We start from the raw sequence: 17,168 nt of genomic DNA on the forward strand, positions 1-17,168 counted from the left end.
AAATAATTACTCAAAACCGGAAAGTGGAATCTCAATGTTTGTTTACAAAATGATGCGTTAGTGGGTGTTGCAAACTGATTGTGAACATTTTTATCAATCTTAACAAGTTTTAAGTTCAATATTAAATAAATAAAATATATAAAATATAAATTAAAACTCCCGCCTGAATTTTAAATACATAAGTCATTCACCCCGAAACGGCGCCAGCTGTTGCATCTATCTGTCATCGATAACAAACCATCGGTCGCCCAATTCCCATCTCTATCCTTTTTAGTTATTGTTTTGATAATTGCACGTGTTTTCTTCGACTGCGTTTTAAAAGCCAAAATCTAGACATGTCAGACAAGTAAGCTGCATATAATCATCTAACATGTGATCACTTAATACAAGGCCTCGTAAATTCACCCTTAGATATGCAGTTCCCAACAAATTGCCCGGCAAAACGGTATCCGTGCTAAAGCACCGCAAGAGGAGGATTCTCCAGGATGAGTCCGTCATTACGCAGAAGAAAAATGACCGCATCAAGAAGAGGACCGCCAGCAAAAATCACCACAAGTTCCGCCGCGCCGAATCCTTTGTAATGGGCTACCTGAAAGCTGAGCGCACGGCCAAGCGGATCAAGCAAACCATCCTGCGCACCAATGTCACCGAGCAAAGTGCCAAGGCCGCCGATGATTGCAACCCCAAGCTACTCTTCGTGATGCGCCACGCGGGCAAGAAGATCTTCGACAAGACCACATCGGAAATATTCCGAACCCTGCGCATGGGCACGCGCCACAACGCAGTCTTTCTGGAGAACACCAAGGAGAACCAGTTGCTGCTGCGCGTGATCGAACCCTTCGTGGTCTATGGCAATCCCTCGCTCAGCTCCATTCGCGAGCTGGTCTTCAAGAAGGGCTTCGCCCGCATCAACGGCAAGAAGACGGCCATCCAGTCGAACACCATGGTGGAGGAGCAGTTGGGTGAGAAGGGCGTGATCTGTCTGGAGGACATCATCCACGAAATCTGTACAGTGGGTCCAAACTTTGCTGCTGTCAATGAGTTCCTGTGCGCCTTCACGGTAGGTTATATCTTTAGGAGCCATTTTTAAAGCAGTCCTAATCCGGTCGTTCTTTGCAGTTGTCCAGTCCCAGCAATGGTTGGCAGAAGAAGGTCTCTGTCTCCTACAAACGCGGTGGCGAATACGGCGATCGTGGCAGTGCTATCAACGAACTGATTTCCCGCTGCCTGTAAAGAACCTAAGCCAGTAGACCATTAAGTGATTGTTCAACCTCAATAACCCATTCTGTAGCTAAGCCCAATACACATTTATAAACAAACTAAGCCTTCGGACTAATTGTTTTTGCTCATCTGCCCAACTTAAAAGATTTATGTTTTCAGGGAGTGTTATAGTCAGCCAGAGCTCCCTACCAAGGTTTTACTGTTAGCCCATAAAGCAATCCCCAGACCATTAAGGAACCACATGAAACTGTCTCTAACGACATTCCTCATTATCCTGCATGTTTATCAACATGGTAAACTCCACCCACGAAACAACTTTGCTTTTGGCCTTGCGTGTCCCAGCCAAGTTCCCAAATTGAACAAACCAGAAAATCAACTTTTTGCTAAGAATAATAAATAACTCATAACCGAGAAGGAGGCGCAGTGGGAGGAAGGGAAGGAAAGGTATGCCAAATTGAGCTACTTGTTGCCATGAAGGAGGGAAAGTTGTTTTCCGATTAGTCGAAATCAGTGCCACTAACCTAGTGCAACTCGGAACGTCGTATCCTTTTGTTTCAAAAATTCTAGGCACTACACCATAGAATTCAAAATTCAAATTTGATCAAATCAAAATGAATTCAAATTTGCAGAATGCGGACTGGGAGATGGACCGCAATGGACTAAAAAAACTTTTGGCCAGATCCCTCAAAGAACCCATTCTGGGCAAGCATTTTTCTCTGCCCGGCCGCACAGGACAGAGTCAACCCATCGAACTGGACACCAGCCAAAGCTACATTGCTGTGTACACTCATCTCAAGGTGCACGCCACCCGAATGCCGGACAGATTGCCCACGCCCGAGGCTATTGGACGCGTACAGGCGGAGAACGTAGAGGTTAAATATAGGACTCGAACCTCCAAGACCCGTGGTGACCCCTGTTCAACTATAACATGAGTTATAAATTCTGAGGTCGTTTTAATAACATTTTAACGCTTCCTAATGTAAGGTATCGAATACTAAAATCTCTAGAGCCGATTTTCAAATGTCACGTTACAGATCTAGTTTTATATCTGTTAGATATAGTTATAAATAGAGGACTGTACCCATTCAGTATATAAAATAAAATATATCTCTCTGCTAAATTACTGGTCTGTCCGCAGATTTTAGAGACTTTAAATAAATCCAAATGTATGCTCAAAACAACTAACCAATTTTTGATTCGGAGTTCTTATTATTAGCAGTTAATTTGACGTTAATCAAAGATTACATTTTTTCGAATATATTTTAAAAATTCAATATATATTAAAAATCTTTAGAGTATGAATTATCTTGTCGCTAAACGAAGTATTTTTCAAAATGTTGTTTTTAGCTAGAATGGAGAATGATATTATATTTCTTGTTCAATTAAGATTAAACAAGGGAAAATGGAAAGGCCTCGACTATCAGTTACCCGTTACTCACCTAAGGAGAGTACAAATTAAACACAATTTTAAACTAATATAATATTTAATCAAATATAAGACATATTTAAGTGTTAATTTGATAATTAACTCCTAAATATAACTTCAAATCAAAGCAATTCATACAGTTTCCCAAGTTCTTGCTGATAAACGATCAAGTGAATGGGTTGTGCTTGATAAAACCCTAAATGTCAAGGCTTCAATGTGGTCATTTTCATGTCGGTGTCGTATTTTGTATCCATAGATCTTGATAATATAGTGTTAAAATAAAGTAATAAAGTCAGACATTCTGATTGTGGTTCTTCCTAAACAGTTTTTAAAAGTTCCAATGAAACACGCGCAATGAATCTTGCGAATAACGTTGAATAACGAGAGTGTTTCTTTGTCATCCTCGCCCTCAGTTCTGCAGGATACGCACGGCGTTGTACATCTGGGCAATGATGGGCAGCTGCTTGGACTCGCGCCGGCAGAGGCATTTGTAGGCGTGGGACAACAGCCTGTCCAGGGCCGCCACATCGATGTCATCGGGCTTGGTGGCCGCAATCTGAATGTTCTGCTCCGTCATCGGCTCCTTCTGCGTGAGCGGTGTGAGAGGTGGACATGGATCAGTACTGCGGATGGTAAACGCTGGCAACACTTACCAGGTTGTCCAAATAGGCCAGCAACTGGTGTCCTACTGAGGCAATCTTCAGAAACGTGGACTGCGAGCTCTCCGCGTAGAGATTAAGCCTTCGGCCGGCTATCTCTAGCAGCAGTCGGCCCAGCTCCTCGTCTTCACTGATGTCGTGGAGCAGCATCTGGGCCTCCGCATCATACCCGAAAGCGTACAGCTCCACCACCTGGAGACGGCAAAAATATATTTTATATATCTTTATTATAATGTGTTTCCTCTGTTGTGAACGAACTAACTAACTGAAAAGGATGCTAATGGTATCCCTAAATAAAAAGCACAGGTTCCTAAGATCACAAATGAATTACAATTTGAGCGGAACAAAAACACAATTTGGTAATATATTTCGAAATTTAAATGGACTATCACATACCAGTACATACTCAGCTAATCAACTTTATATACGGACAGACGGAAATGACTGTATACCCTTTTACTCTACGGGTAACGGGTATAAAAATAAATTAGCAAAGCTTAAATAATTTGGTGACTTATGTTTAACGGAAGAAATAAGATTTTTCACTACACTGGGTCGCATATTCTTACCTGTCGCCTCAGAATGGGAAGTTTGTCGACCTCCCAGCTGTCGGCTAGATCACAGATCTTGGCCATGTAGAAGACATGATCTAGGATGTACAACTGCTCCAGGTCCTCTCTAATTAGGTCCATTGTAGCAGACACTAGGCGACATAGGAAATCTGTGCGCTGCTGCTGGAGTACGAGATCTGGTGCTGGCAGAACGTAGGGTAGCTCCTTGTTGATGTCCGCTAGCAGAGCCTTGTTGCTCATCGAGTCAAACAGCGTGGTTAGAGGTTTGGATATGCGAAGTTGGAAGAAGGACACGAAGTGGAGTACACTACACAGTTCCGTCTGCAGACGAAGCAACTGCGGCATGGCGTGGTGCTGCTGGAGAGCGAGGAACTGCAAGGGCAGGGCTCCCTCACTTAGAGACTGTTCGAAGTGCAGTTCCCGCTTGTCGTGCTCCATAGATGTGGTGAAATGCTGAAGGAATTCAAGGCTGAGTTCTAGGAACTCCGGAACTTTTCCCGCCGACATCTCCAGATCTTGTTGGCACATCTTGTCCACCGGTAGGCGTCCCACTTTCTGAATTAGCTTGGCCGCTGCCTGGAGAGGAAACTTTAGGGTGGCATTCCACAACATGCAGCATATTCCGTGCTTCAGGGCCCAATCAGGTGTACGAAATTGGTTTAAGCAAAGCAACGCTGCCTTCAGGTGATCCAGCGAAGATAGCTGCTTGCTCCATTGAACCATGTATTGCCAGGACATGAGACTTAAAAGCACGCCCGATTCCAAGCTGAAGGGAAAGTGGGCACGGAGCAAAGCTAATCGCTCCAGAATCGGTTCGTGGGCATCTTTGTTTGTCACCTGTACTTCCTTAGCCATTTCTAACTCCTCTTCTGACTCGGCCTCTTCACTAGGCCGCTCCTTATTTGGATCATCCTTTGTCTCAATTTTGCTTTCCTCGTCTAACTCATTTTCCGGGGCCGATACCTCCAAGATTTTACTGGGATGAAGTTGCGCACTGATTAGCCACTTGGCCGTCAGCTCGGTAACGATGCCTTTGCCACTGCTTACAATGCTCTTGAGGCTGCAGTCAGGTGGTTCGTAGGACATCTCTGGACCCACGGGATCCCGGCATGTGAGCTGCTTACTGTGCATGGAAAAGTATTTAATAAAAATATATCGGAATGGGGGATTCTGGACGTACCCCAGTATTGCACCCAGCACGGCCACGTCCTCTAGCTTGCCAGTGAGTAGTCCCCACTGGGCCTCATCGTGCGATATGCGTTCCCAGCGCTCCTCCTCCTCGTTTTGCGAGGAATCGTCACAAGATCCCTGAAGAAAATCACAATTAATAAGCTTGTTCCATTAGATTTTACAGACGGCCTACCTCTTTTCTGTTGCGCCACAAATTACTGGCCACCGTTTTACAGACAATGGCTACCAGCAAGCCTGAAAACTGTTTACTCTCCAAAAGAAGTTCACGTACTTCCTGCCACCACGGTGAGATAGCATTGTAGGCATAGTCGTGGATGTGCTCTCCAGCCAGATCGCATATAGTCTGCACCATAGCAGCGATCCTAGACATGTCATCCACTACTTCATCACTGAAACAAGTATATAGAGAATAGGTAAGGTAAATTAAGAAGGATTGGAATGTGGCTTTCCTTACCAGTTGTTGTATTTAAAAGGCTTTTCAAGCCAAAACCAAATAATCAACTTTAGCAAATCCCTGCTGGGCAGACATGCCTGGTTGATCCACTGCTTGAACTGACCAAAACACAGACCTTGTGCAAAAAACTGGCTGAAGAGATCAATACTAACAGCGCCAAACTTGTCGGCTTTTTCCGGCAGCAGCCTGATGCCATCTGGACTCTCGATGTTAAAAATGCTCAGGTAATCGACAAACTCCTCGGTCTTGTGCTCCCCTTGCAGCTTGAAGCTTACCTCGCGCGTGGAGGAGGGTTTTTCCTTATCGGTGCCGTCGTCCAGCAGCAAAACCAACTTGTTAATGGTGACAAGATCTGCATCAGAGAGCTCTAGGTGCTCCACAGGTGGTTCGCTTTCTCCCCGCTGATTGATTTGCCCCAGGGCCAAGTATAGATCAGTCAATCTTTTATAGTTTTCGATTTGAATGACAAAATCCTCGGAGTTTAACGACTCGGGAAGAGGTTTCTCAATAAAGGCATTAATAATACACTGAAAAACCTGTGGTTGCAGCTTCTTGCTCTTTAGCAACGTTTCCAGGCACTGTTGTCGAACCTCGAGCGTCTGTAGTTCACTAGCCAGCTCGCCAATTTCTCCCAGCACTACATCCTTGGCATCGTCATGATTAAAGGTTTTCAACTGATTTCTCAGACGCCTCAGCATATGGATATCCCGCGATGTCTGGGAGCTGGTCTCGCTCAGGGCATAGTGAAAGGGAATGTGCACCTCCTTCAGGCTGCCATCGCTGGGGTCCAGGAACAAACAGTGATTGATAGCAAGAGCTTTTCGGGATTGACTGCTTCCGCCAGTAGATCCACCACTTTTGCCGGTGCCAAGAGCACTGTGATTGTTGTATATTAGTTGGCCACTCTTCGAGACATTAAAAGCAGCCACCTTGGGACCGTTTTGCAAGGCCCAGATGTCCAGGCAGCCCATTCTAGGAGTGTATATCACCAGGAACAAAGCCTTTCGCTTGTGCGTCTTAATCCCGCGCACAGATCGCTCTTTGACAGGAACGAAAGCGCACTGGGCATCCCGATAGCCCTTCCACACGCGCAGGATAATGGCTTGCTGCGTGTCGACCAACATTACACGATCAAGATTATCCGTGACAACAGCCAGGCGGCCACCTGGTGCCACTGCTAGGGTTAAGCCATCTCTCTTTCCGTCGTACAGGCGACAGCGAATCCTCATCGGGGCCACTTTTGTGGGCACGGGAAGTGGGGATTCCTCTGGCGATGGCAGTGGCTCTGGAGCGCGTCGAAAGAGTCCACCTAGCAGGTTCTTGTACGCTATTCCGATAACATCTTTGGCCACCTCACCCAGCGACATGGTTTTGTATCCCTCCTCCGCCTGGAAGAAACCCAAGTAGGGCTCCGCTCCGGCGGCAAGAACTTGTGAGCTTCTCGGCGGCGTGGCTTGCACTTTGGCGAAGTAACCAAGGCCAATGCTCTGCTGGACAATATAGTCGTATGTTGGAGGTCGCTGTGTGCTGGATATGACGGCATCGTTGATGACGGCCTCTTTCGCCTGTTTGAACTTATACTTTTGGAATGGCACCACATCCGCAATGGGATACGTACTCCTCTCCAAGGCGCCTCTTTGAACATTGTGCCGGCAGTTGGTCAAGGTGGGCAAAATGTCCTGGCCCTGGATGAAGCACAGACAGCGAGGATACACAATGTAGAGCAGGGAATCGGCCTCCGTGTGGCGAGGTGCAGACTGCAGCTTGACTCCTATGACCGGATCTTCTTGGCAGCTTGAGAATGTACTTTGTTAGTGAGCGGATAACATTATTTGTTCAACTGACCATTGAGAAAAGAGCTTTAGGCCAGAGTCCGTGTAGAAGATCACCATGCCCGATACTAAGCCAACTGCCACGCATGTCCACTCAATAGCTCCATCTGTACTTCGGTTATGGGTCATTGGCAAACAGGTAAGACTGGTCACGATTTGGTTGTGATCCTCTAGTTCTCCGCACCACCCCAGGACGTAGGTGTTGGCATTTCCATGGCTGCTCCAGCAGGTGGAGAGAAATGCCAGCTTTTCACCCTGGGCCATGGCAATCAGTTCCCCAGTGGGTGAAATGGCATGGTTTACCGCATTTAACCAGTTGTCATCTGCTCAAAATGGATACATTATGTTTACTCACTGCAGGAGCTATTGCCAAAGCTATCTCACCGTGTCCGAGTCCAAAGTATTCCTGTACTTTCCTAAAATCGCGGATTTCTCCGCAGTGTTTTACTTCACAAGCCATCGTCTTTTGTTTTCATCACACAGCTGATTTGCTGTGGAGGTGGCAGGGCAGCTAGTTCTAGCGAATTTGTGAGACTGCTTTTGAGTATAGCCGGCACTGGTGCTATAGCTATTCACAAATATCGATTTTAGCGCAACAGGTATCGCCAATCACAACGAACTAATGGCGCTTAAAAATAATTTATCGAGAAATCCATTATTTAAAACGATTTTGGTAATATTATTATTCTTTTTAGTAGACGGATTAAAGAGTTGGAAAATCGCTGTATCGATCTAAAAAGGGAATGGATTAAAATAAAAATAAAAGTTTTTATTTCCAAGGAGGTTACTTTTCATTTTTATTCTAATGTTAAAAACAACACACACTAAAAGAAAAATATTCGGTCAATTGTTTAGGACCCAGTTTAATGCACCGATTAAGCTGTGGGCCTCTAGTATTTAAAATAGGTGGAACTATCATAATAGTTTTGATTTTATTTAAATACATACTCCAAAAGTAAGTTTATTGTACTGCAACATATTGTAACTCGATCTATGATCTACTAAATCGAGGGTTACCTAAATTAAATCCGAATCCACACCGCTGTCGATAAAGTCCTTTAGCATCAGGCCGCAATGATCGGGCAGGAGTCGCGTCCAGTTGTTGATGTGCAGCAGGCAGCTGGGAATGGTTACCTCCATAAGACCGGAGCGGTGGGCTTCCACGATTCTTCTGGCCACCTGCTTGGGATCTAGCAGGCCCAGGATCGAGGGGAACTTCACCTTGGGATGCTTGCACAGGCCGGTGTTGGTCATATAGGGGAAGATGGTGGTTGTCTTTATCTAAAATAGGCTTGCATTAGTTTTGTATTATTGGGATGCGATTTTGTATCCTACCAGATCCCTGTAAGGTCCCTCTCGTAACTCTGCATGCAGTGCCTCCATCAGCCCACGAACTGCGAATTTTGTGGCGCAATAGGGCACCAAGTTGGAGATCCCAACCAAGCCGGCAATAGAAGAGAGGCAGATGATGTGGCCACGATTCTTCTCCTGCATGTGGGACAAAAAGGCCTGGATGGTCCAGAACTGAGAGAACACATTCACATCAAACACCCGCTGGATTTCCTCGGCTGATTGCTGAAGGATTGGGTGGGTGGGCATTATGCCGACATTGTTTACAAGCACCGATATGTGTCCAACCTCGCCCTTGACCCGATCCGCCAGGGCCATAACCTCTTCTCGCTTGGAAACATCGCAGCTGGATAAATAAATAGGATGAAAATTCTATTGATATAATTTAATTACATATATAATACCTGTAGCTGTAAACTTCGCCTAGATTGAGGCGTTTGGCCTTCTGGACAGTCTGCGAATTGTTTTTCTCATCGATGTCCACACAAACCACTGTGCTACCCAAAGAAGCATAATGAAGGGCGAGCTCCCGCCCTATTCCATGTCCGGTTCCTGTAATCTTTGGGGATACAAATTGTTATTATTAAAAAAAGTTAAGAAGTTGTGTAATATATTTTTACCAGGACTATCTCCCCGCTGATATCTTTCAATTTCTTGGGCAAGAAAGTCTGTACCAGGGTAACAAACAACTCCAGAAGGATTCTCACGAAGAGCACCAAGAATTGCAGGACATCCTGAAGAACTTCGAAGATGCGCTTTGAAGCGGGGGTCGTGCTGAAATGAACAACAATATAATGCACAATATCTAAGGGAAATATACAACTAGTTAGTTACTGGCCACTCCGAGTTGGCAAATATTTGAACAAAGTTGAAGCTCGACAAACCCCGAAATGATTTAATTTATCTATTTGTATGCGCCCGCTGCATGTGCAATGTTCAAACGGTCGGGCAGAAGGCGATCGGCGGACTTTGCCAAGTCCCCATAATATAGTACAACATAAGATAGTGAAGAGTACTGAGACTGCCTCGAGTATTGACACTGGGTCTTGGCCCCCTTTTTGGATACTCGAGGGGCCAAGCGATCGACAGTAGAGGCTCAATCGATTGGAAAATTACATATGAATGGGAATTATGATGTCCAAGATATTTATTCTAATTTAAGCTTACTATGGAATAATACTATGGTAATTTTGACCATTTCTAAAACTAAATTCTATTTTCATTTTCGAAACAACCCTATATGAACAAAATATTTCTCATCTACATATAGCTAGTAGTAGTCTAGTTGTAGAATAAATATAAAGCACATTTTAAAATATTTAAGTTATTTGATAGATAATTTGATTAAGACACAAGTAAAATGATATGAAGTAAACATACAATGTGAAGCTGTCATCAAAATAATGTTTTCACTGTAATTACTGATGAGGGAGCAGTGTTTTGATCAGTGTTTCATTTCTGTTGGGATATAAAGCGATAAGCGTAAGCACTTACTGGATAATTTCTCGTTCTATCATAATGACCGTATATGTTCGGATAAATGTATGGTTTCCCTGGGTTCCGAAATCCGGCGCTCTTTGACAGCTTATTCAAGCAGAACCAAGTGCGATTCAATGCCTGTAATGAAAAATAATGATTTTGAGTCACGGATAGTTTGACTGGCTCGTCGCTCTTCCGTATTTGCGGGCTTCCTTTTCACAACTTTTGGCTTTTGAGCTTGGCGAGGAGTCGGTTTTCTTGTTATTATTTTTATTTTCCCCCGATTTTACAACCGGCTGGCCAAGAGCGAGCGGCGTGGGCGAGCGAGGAGGAGGTGAAGAGATGGAGCCGCCGGCGGCATTGCAACATTTCCACTTTCGTTTTCGATTCGGTTGCCACTAAATGGAAAATTACGTGCACTTCGATGTGGCACACAGAAAAGAGACAAATGCTCACAAAGAAAAAAGGATGCAGGGGCGTAGGAATGGGGATTGACCTCACCCAATAATTGACTCGATATGAAGAATTTCATAAAAAAAGCTTGAAGTTAAAATTATAAACTAATTGATGTTTTAATATAAAAATTAAGAGGTATTTATGTCATTTTTATGATAATATTATTATATTATATTAATAATATAATAGTTTATCAATTTTAAATACGATTTGAATATCATGAAATAGGACCCCTTTAATTTAAACAAGTTCTAAAACCCCCCCTTGATAACTGTTTGCATATTGCACTGCCTGATGAATGGGGCTCGATTACGCGATGCCAAAAAGTGCAAGTCTCTTATGCTCTTGTCCAAGTTCTCTTCTCTTTGGCCAAATGCAGTCTTTGGCTCTTTTACTTTCTTGGCAAGAGGCGGCCAAATGGCCCGCTGCAATGGGGAAGCCAAAATGTTTGTTGCAACAACCGAAAGCCGTAACCATAAAATGCAACGAGGGTCTCTATAAGACTTTTCCTGCGTTTTCGGTTGCCTAATCAATTAGCTATCTGATGATTGTTTAATTAACGTAACTGTATATAATTATTAGGGTTGTTACGCTTTTAACGTTAACGTATCAAAACAAGCAGTCAAAAACATGTTGATACCACTAAGCTTAAGAGGATTGTATAATGGAAAAGCTAATGATTAAAAGTTACTAAAAAACCTGATATTCAAAAGTAATTATTCTTAATGAATTTGACTAGCTATCTTATCGTTGTTTTCAGTGAACAGGTGCGTCCATTTATTTAATGGTTGATTTAATCGATTGGTTTACTGTCTAACATCCTGCAGTTAAACAAGTAGTTTATAGTTTTTGGGGTACATGCAATAACTTATTTCACTTTCACAAATTACACACTTTGCACTGCATTAATATGTTTATAACTTGAAATCAAAGAAATTATATTAAATGTAAGCATTATTTACTCAATTCGAGTATTAGTATTTCCAACGGATCGTTATCGTTAACTGTAAAGAAGATCCGAACCCAAGTCGAGACTGGAACGACCGATGGGTGTCGCTGCTCGACGCCAAATGATTTCAGTTGCAGGCCTTCCAAAGCGACGAAGCCTACGTTCAAATCGGGAAGAGTGGAAGCCCCAAGAGAGGGCTTAAGAGAGCAGAGTGATTGGAAGAGATCTGGAACGTGATCCTTGAGCCACCGCAAACTGATAAATGGTCTCCTCTTTGTTTCACTTTTCCAGAAAAAAACCACCAGCCACAGGTGACCTTCATCGGGGTCCAGACGAAAACAAAAGACCGGGAAGCAAAAACTTGGCTCAAACCAACTTGGCTAAGCATGATTTACCGTTTTCATGCTTTGCTTTTGCTTATTTTTGAGATGAGTAAGCTTAAGTTCGCACCAAGTTCAAGTTCAGCGGTCGTAATAATTGAAAAGAGAGCGGGGAGCGTCAACTGGATCTGGATAATGCTCTCATCCAGTTTTTTCCTTGGCTGATAATCAAAATAAATATATGTATATGTATATTTTGAACCGAAATTCACTTTTACTCGAATGCATTTTATTATATTTTTTTTTTCTTTGTTTATATACCCGTTTCTCGTTGAGATGAAGGGTGTATTTATATCGTGCATAATAAGTGAAAGGTAAAATAAAAAGTTCCAGCAGAATGTATAATGTATATGTATATAGATGCAAAGTTTCAAATTCTTTGTCATGTTTTTTATATTCAAAATTGTAAACAGTTATTGTTAAGAAATGGTTTAATATATAAATATGTTTGTATTGAAATTCCAGCCTCCAAAAACCCTTATTAATCGTATAACCTGGAAGAAATTGGTTTGAAATACTTAAGTTAAGACATGGTTGTTGTACAAAAAATGAATTCTTACGCCTTTTAGGTTCGCAATATTTTTGGTCCTTGGGTATCTCATAGTCGGTACATTGGACTTTATGGCTTTTACTTGTTTTATTATCTGATTGACGGAAGGTCATCGAAGGGCTCTCCCCGCATTTGCGTTCAATTTCAAGCGATCGACGACCCGTTCACATAATTGGTGTCAATTTCGAGTGCAACAACAACTGAAGCAGCACTACAAAAACAAGAAGAGCAGAAGCAGTTGCACTTTAGATACTGATAATTACCATTGTGACTTGTAATTTTAGTATGTGGGTGACTTGTTGTTTAATTAAAATGGTTTATTTACCTATAGACTTATTAAATAGCAAAATTGTAACAATATTTTGTTTGTAGGAGCTCTTAATAAATGTAAGCTACTCAGTCACAATGGGGAATAATCGCGACTTTAACGCCCAGCTGTCACTCGAATAATCATCGCTCTGAACACAAATCAAAGTAAACAAAGAATTTCTGTCTATTATGTACTGCCCCCGCATACCAGCCTTTGTTAATGGGTGGGGTTATTAGTTGGCAGCCAGCTTGTTGCTTAATGTTTAGTCATTATGGTTCCAATCCACCCTCCCTTCCCTTCTATTCCACCACCTTGATTTTCTGCCTTCATTTGACTTATCGATGTGGCGTGCATTAACAATCAATATCAATATGACATGTCAGGCACCTGAATAAGTTAAAGAATACGTTTGGAATCCAAGGGCCCAAAAAGGGTGGCAAGCTTATGGAATTGACCAGATACAAAAATATCTGATCCGATCATGTCAAAAATAGTCACTAATGCGCCAAGCACCATGTTGTTACTTGACCCAATAATATGCAAATTGAGGTAAAAGTATTGGAGCATAGCAAAAGAATAAACTTGATGAAGCGTTTTTTTAAAAATAATAATAAAAATGTCATTCTAAACATACACAGCTGAATAAAATTGGATTATAAAATGTGAACAAAATACCACAGAAAATGTATTTAACCTTGAAAATGGATAGCAGTTATTGTTAAGTACACATGTTCCATTAACGTAACAAGTTCTTTATTGAAATGTTTAAAAACATTGCACTATGTTTTGCTAATTGTCAACCATCAATCCGTCTGTTCGTCCTTCCATTAACATGCAAAACAAAAAGGGAAAGTTAATAATAGGGCGGTAGTCGATTCAAAAATACTCTATCCCAAAGGATCTAACTTTATTTTATTTGTATATGGTTTACTGAAGTATGAATTTTTAACAAATTATGACTACAGAAATATTTTTTTTTCTTTGCTATCAATGGTTTTACATGTTAAGTAAATAATTTCAGGGTAAATATCCTAACTTTTTTATTACGTTTCTATATACACAATTGATTATTAGTGTGAACGAAGTTCATAATTTAACAAATTTTCTTTTTAATAATTCTAACAAATTAATAGCTTTAATAATTTTTTTTATTCATGCAAAACCTTTTGAAAGTCACTATAAACCCACTACTAAATTATTTTTTGGACAGGTTTTGCTAACATTTATTAGTTAATTTAAAGAAAACAGAATACTTTAGAAAGGAATGATTACATAGTTTATAAAAGTCACTTCATCAACTGTTAATTCTAGTATTATATTATGTGTACGGGTGTATAAAGCCCATATTTCTGGTGCTGGTATTCCGTAGCCTAAGCTTAGATATGTATAAAGCTTCTATCCTAAACATTCTTGATTGAAGTTTTCAGTATGGACAAATTCATCGACTATTCGTCAGTACTTCCCCTTTTTAAAAGGGTATTTAGTTGGGCACGCATGTGGCTGTGCTGCATTCGACGGCGGCCTGAAAGGCGGCTTCAGTTGCCGTTGGTGAGCCAAGCGGCTAACAACGCCCAATTGAGAGCGGAAGGGAAGCCGGAAACCGGAAGCAAGAAGAAGACCGCGAAAGGGGGAGCGCCAAAATGTGAGTGTCTCCTTGCCTGCATTTGTTGTTTTCCCCTCAGTATGTGTCTGTGTTAGTGAGCTCGTGATTTGTTTACCTGTCAAAATAATAAATATAACTTTTGTTTTCGTGGGGCATAAAATACGGCCAGTTGTTGCTATTGTTGGCATTGGTAGCGCCTGTCTGCCGCTTCCTTGCTTCCTCCGTTTCTTGGCCAAGTGCAGTGTCAAAAGTCAAGCGAAGGATAATGTGCCTGTCCGACAAGAAAAATGCCAGCCTATTTCGTGTAACCTATATCAGAACCTAAATCTAAACTAGGCCCTCTATAAACGCAATTGAGAGATCTGCGATAAACCTGAAAATATGAAAACAATTACCTTTAACAAATGATTTTTAAAATGAATTGATTTGAGTGTTGATTTTCAGCTCTAATTTTTCCAAAAAATATTTTAAATGGGTTAAGAAATATATAATAACCCAAGTTACATAAATTACCGAAAAGCTTCCCATTGTACATTCGCCCAGAAAGGAATTTGTTTTGATAGAAAAGTTTATTTAAAAAGTTTAAAACAAATCTATTTAACTATTTATATAAAGCTAACTAACAGTTTAAAACTATCAGCTAACTTAAAATTACAGCGCAAGCAACAAATGCTTTCGGCTCGTCTGGACTTGAACGTTATTTATTTTTATTTAAAGACAACTTGCTTAACTGTTATGGTATAAATTAGTTTTTCTAAGGAAGGATAGGATTTTGTTTATGTTAATGTTAGTTCTTATGGTAGTTTTCAAACTTAAAGGAATCTCTTCAGTGTTGGGATAGTCAGGGGCATCTGATTATTATGTGATTTAAGTCTATTGTCGAGTTGTTACAGAATGTACATGTATTGGGGAGGGATCTATCGAGTTAGTGAGCATTTGTGAACATAAAATGCAGCAAAAAAGATACAAATAAACCAATTACTTAAGACATTAAAAAATAGTTAGATTTACAGTTAACACAGATTAATGACAGTAAGGTAATTGATATAATACGTTGTAAACTTAAATTAAAGAGCTCGGCTCCATTTTATTAGAGGCCTGAAAGTATGCAACCGTTTTCACCCATCGCCCTCGGCGAAGAGCCCAAGTACGAGAAGGTGTCGGACGTTTGCCTGCTAAATGACCACTTCATCCTGGTCAAGATGCCGCCACCAGATCCTTCCCCGCCACCATCAAAGTCCAGGATTCCTCGTTGCTTCAAGTGTAATCGCGGCAGCCGGGTTTCCCCCATTCTGGAGGAGGCTGGTGAGGAACCATCTCCGTTGAAATCCAGTTGCCTGCAGCCGTGGTCATCGCGCGATCAGAACGAGATTGAAGTCTTCGATTCCAGCACCAGACTAACCAGTACTCCGAGTCGAGGTCCCCAACCAGCTCCCGTGATAGTGGAGCAACCGCACCCCACTCTGCAGCTGGAGGCGATCCAATCCGTGGTCCCAGGACAGCTGCAGATGCCTCCCATAAGTCGGGGACCACTCCACTGGTTTCTCTGGCCCTTCCGACGGCGTCTGGATCCCGGGAGCAGATCCAAGCCACAGCTGGCCGCCGTCCATAAGACCTACTTTGTGCGGTGGAGCAAGCCGCCGGACACACTTTGGCACGGATTCGGAGTGGACACGGTGGAGGAGAGGAAATCCGAGCTTCGCCGCTGCCGGTCGGCGGTGTTCTGAACTATCTGCTAAGAAATTTGTATATATTTTCTATGCTTGCTATATTAAGGGTCCATTATTTGAAGAAATCGAGGGTTTCAATAAAGAATTTAAAGTAATCTACAAATTGGTTCATACTTGTACTAATTTGAATCAACCCTTTCTTTAAGTTTTCAAGATCGTTTTTAGATAAATACCGTCGGTGTGTCGAAAACAAATAAGTAGATCGTTTGTGAAAAGTTTTAATCAAAATGTTATTATCATATTTCTCTTAATAATATTTATATATTTAAATAACTTGTAACACCTTGTTCCTAGCATTACATCAAGATAAAAATTGTAGAGTAAATTAAGATATATGTTAGAAATTATATATTTAAAGGTTCCAATTTCTTTAAGACTAACATTTTGTTAAGGCATAAATCATGACTTTAAATTCAACAATGAATAATATTTTCTGAGTTTAACAGAGTTTATTGATAGCTTGGCGGTAATTTACTTACCACACTCCTTAAATATTCCTCAACTCGAGCTCTCATGGGCACATGTCAAACTCCAATTTCCGCATGCAAAATTAGTGGCTGCCGCGCCAACCTCAGTTTGCCACAATGTGTGTGGACCCCCGGCTCCAGGAAACTCTGCGGAACTGCAAAATAATACAAAGAAGTCAAGAAACAAAATACGAACCACGTAAATTGCTGGGCCAATGCAGATAAAGCCAGGCCGTCGAGGAATAAAAAGCGGAGTTAAACTCCTTTTTCAATGGAATTTGCACGCGTCCGTGAAGCCTGAAAGTCCGAGGGGTCTGAGGTTAGGTGGGACTGGGGCTGTTGCTTCATTAGCTTTGGGGCCTGGAAATGTCGGGCAATGTCGTTCGTTACTCCCGCCACGGCCAGTAGGTGGCGCTGCCGCAGGAGTCCCACAACTAATTACGAGGCAGCCCGCCGAAACCCCGGCCATAAAAACAAGTTCATGATAAAATGCCCAACTACTACGGACTACGGACGGAGGGACGGGGATGTGGTGGCGA

General features: G+C 42.0%; 5 protein-coding genes across 5 annotated transcripts; 3 read left to right on the plus strand and 2 right to left on the minus strand.

The window, feature by feature from the left end:
* The first annotated feature begins 192 nt into the window (after window positions 1-192).
* On the plus strand, window positions 193-1,323 carry RpL7-like (Ribosomal protein L7-like). The gene is made up of 3 exons (XM_017070122.4): window positions 193-346; window positions 412-1,060; window positions 1,120-1,323. Exons 1-3 carry the CDS (start codon window positions 336-338, stop codon window positions 1,231-1,233), a joined length of 774 nt encoding a protein of 257 aa, XP_016925611.3. The 5' UTR covers window positions 193-335; the 3' UTR covers window positions 1,234-1,323.
* A 135-nt stretch (window positions 1,324-1,458) lies between these two features.
* Window positions 1,459-2,406, plus strand: LOC108006609 (WD repeat-containing protein on Y chromosome). Its single transcript, XM_017070133.4, has one exon. It carries the CDS (start codon window positions 1,833-1,835, stop codon window positions 2,151-2,153), a length of 321 nt encoding a protein of 106 aa, XP_016925622.3. The 5' UTR covers window positions 1,459-1,832; the 3' UTR covers window positions 2,154-2,406.
* A 280-nt stretch (window positions 2,407-2,686) lies between these two features.
* Window positions 2,687-7,898, minus strand: Rab3-GAP (Rab3 GTPase activating protein). The gene is made up of 8 exons (XM_017089886.4): window positions 7,740-7,898; window positions 7,369-7,678; window positions 5,524-7,317; window positions 5,242-5,458; window positions 5,059-5,186; window positions 3,876-5,001; window positions 3,301-3,498; window positions 2,687-3,233 (listed from the first exon to the last, which is right to left on the minus strand). The coding sequence occupies exons 1-8, from the start codon at window positions 7,813-7,815 to the stop codon at window positions 3,057-3,059; spliced, it is 4,026 nt and encodes a 1,341-aa protein (XP_016945375.3). The 5' UTR covers window positions 7,816-7,898; the 3' UTR covers window positions 2,687-3,056.
* A 370-nt stretch (window positions 7,899-8,268) lies between these two features.
* Window positions 8,269-11,728, minus strand: firl (firelighter). Its single transcript, XM_017069078.4, has 6 exons — window positions 11,603-11,728; window positions 10,200-10,322; window positions 9,326-9,479; window positions 9,110-9,264; window positions 8,691-9,051; window positions 8,269-8,636 (listed from the first exon to the last, which is right to left on the minus strand). The coding sequence occupies exons 2-6, from the start codon at window positions 10,220-10,222 to the stop codon at window positions 8,373-8,375; spliced, it is 957 nt and encodes a 318-aa protein (XP_016924567.3). The 5' UTR covers window positions 10,223-10,322; window positions 11,603-11,728; the 3' UTR covers window positions 8,269-8,372.
* Window positions 11,729-15,538: 3,810 nt separating this feature from the next.
* On the plus strand, window positions 15,539-16,251 carry LOC108021723 (uncharacterized). The gene has a single exon (XM_017090559.4). It carries the CDS (start codon window positions 15,539-15,541, stop codon window positions 16,157-16,159), a length of 621 nt encoding a protein of 206 aa, XP_016946048.3. The 3' UTR covers window positions 16,160-16,251.
* The last annotated feature ends 917 nt before the right edge of the window (window positions 16,252-17,168 follow it).

This window comes from Drosophila suzukii, chromosome 2L (genome assembly GCF_043229965.1).
Source record: "Drosophila suzukii chromosome 2L, CBGP_Dsuzu_IsoJpt1.0, whole genome shotgun sequence".
NCBI lineage: Eukaryota > Metazoa > Arthropoda > Insecta > Diptera > Drosophilidae > Drosophila > Drosophila suzukii.

Coding starts and splice junctions, on each gene's coding strand:
- RpL7-like (XM_017070122.4), top strand. Junction 1,061..1,119: donor AGTTCCTGTGCGCCTTCACG/GTAGGTTATATC, acceptor CGTTCTTTGCAG/TTGTCCAGTCCCAGCAATGG.
- LOC108021723 (XM_017090559.4), top strand. CDS start 15,539: ATGCAACCGTTTTCACCCATCGCCCTCGGCGAAGAGCCCAAGTACGAG.
- firl (XM_017069078.4), bottom strand. CDS start 10,222: ATGATAGAACGAGAAATTATCCA. Junction 9,480..10,199: donor ATAGAACGAGAAATTATCCA/GTAAGTGCTTAC, acceptor TGTTCATTTCAG/CACGACCCCCGCTTCAAAGC. Junction 9,052..9,109: donor GGCGAAGTTTACAGCTACAG/GTATTATATATG, acceptor TTATTTATCCAG/CTGCGATGTTTCCAAGCGAG.
- Rab3-GAP (XM_017089886.4), bottom strand. CDS start 7,815: ATGGCTTGTGAAGTAAAACACTGCGGAGAAATCCGCGATTTTAGGAAA. Junction 5,002..5,058: donor GTGCTGGGTGCAATACTGGG/GTACGTCCAGAA, acceptor TTCCATGCACAG/TAAGCAGCTCACATGCCGGG. Junction 3,234..3,300: donor TGGCCTATTTGGACAACCTG/GTAAGTGTTGCC, acceptor CCGCTCACGCAG/AAGGAGCCGATGACGGAGCA.
- LOC108006609 (XM_017070133.4), top strand. CDS start 1,833: ATGAATTCAAATTTGCAGAATGCGGACTGGGAGATGGACCGCAATGGA.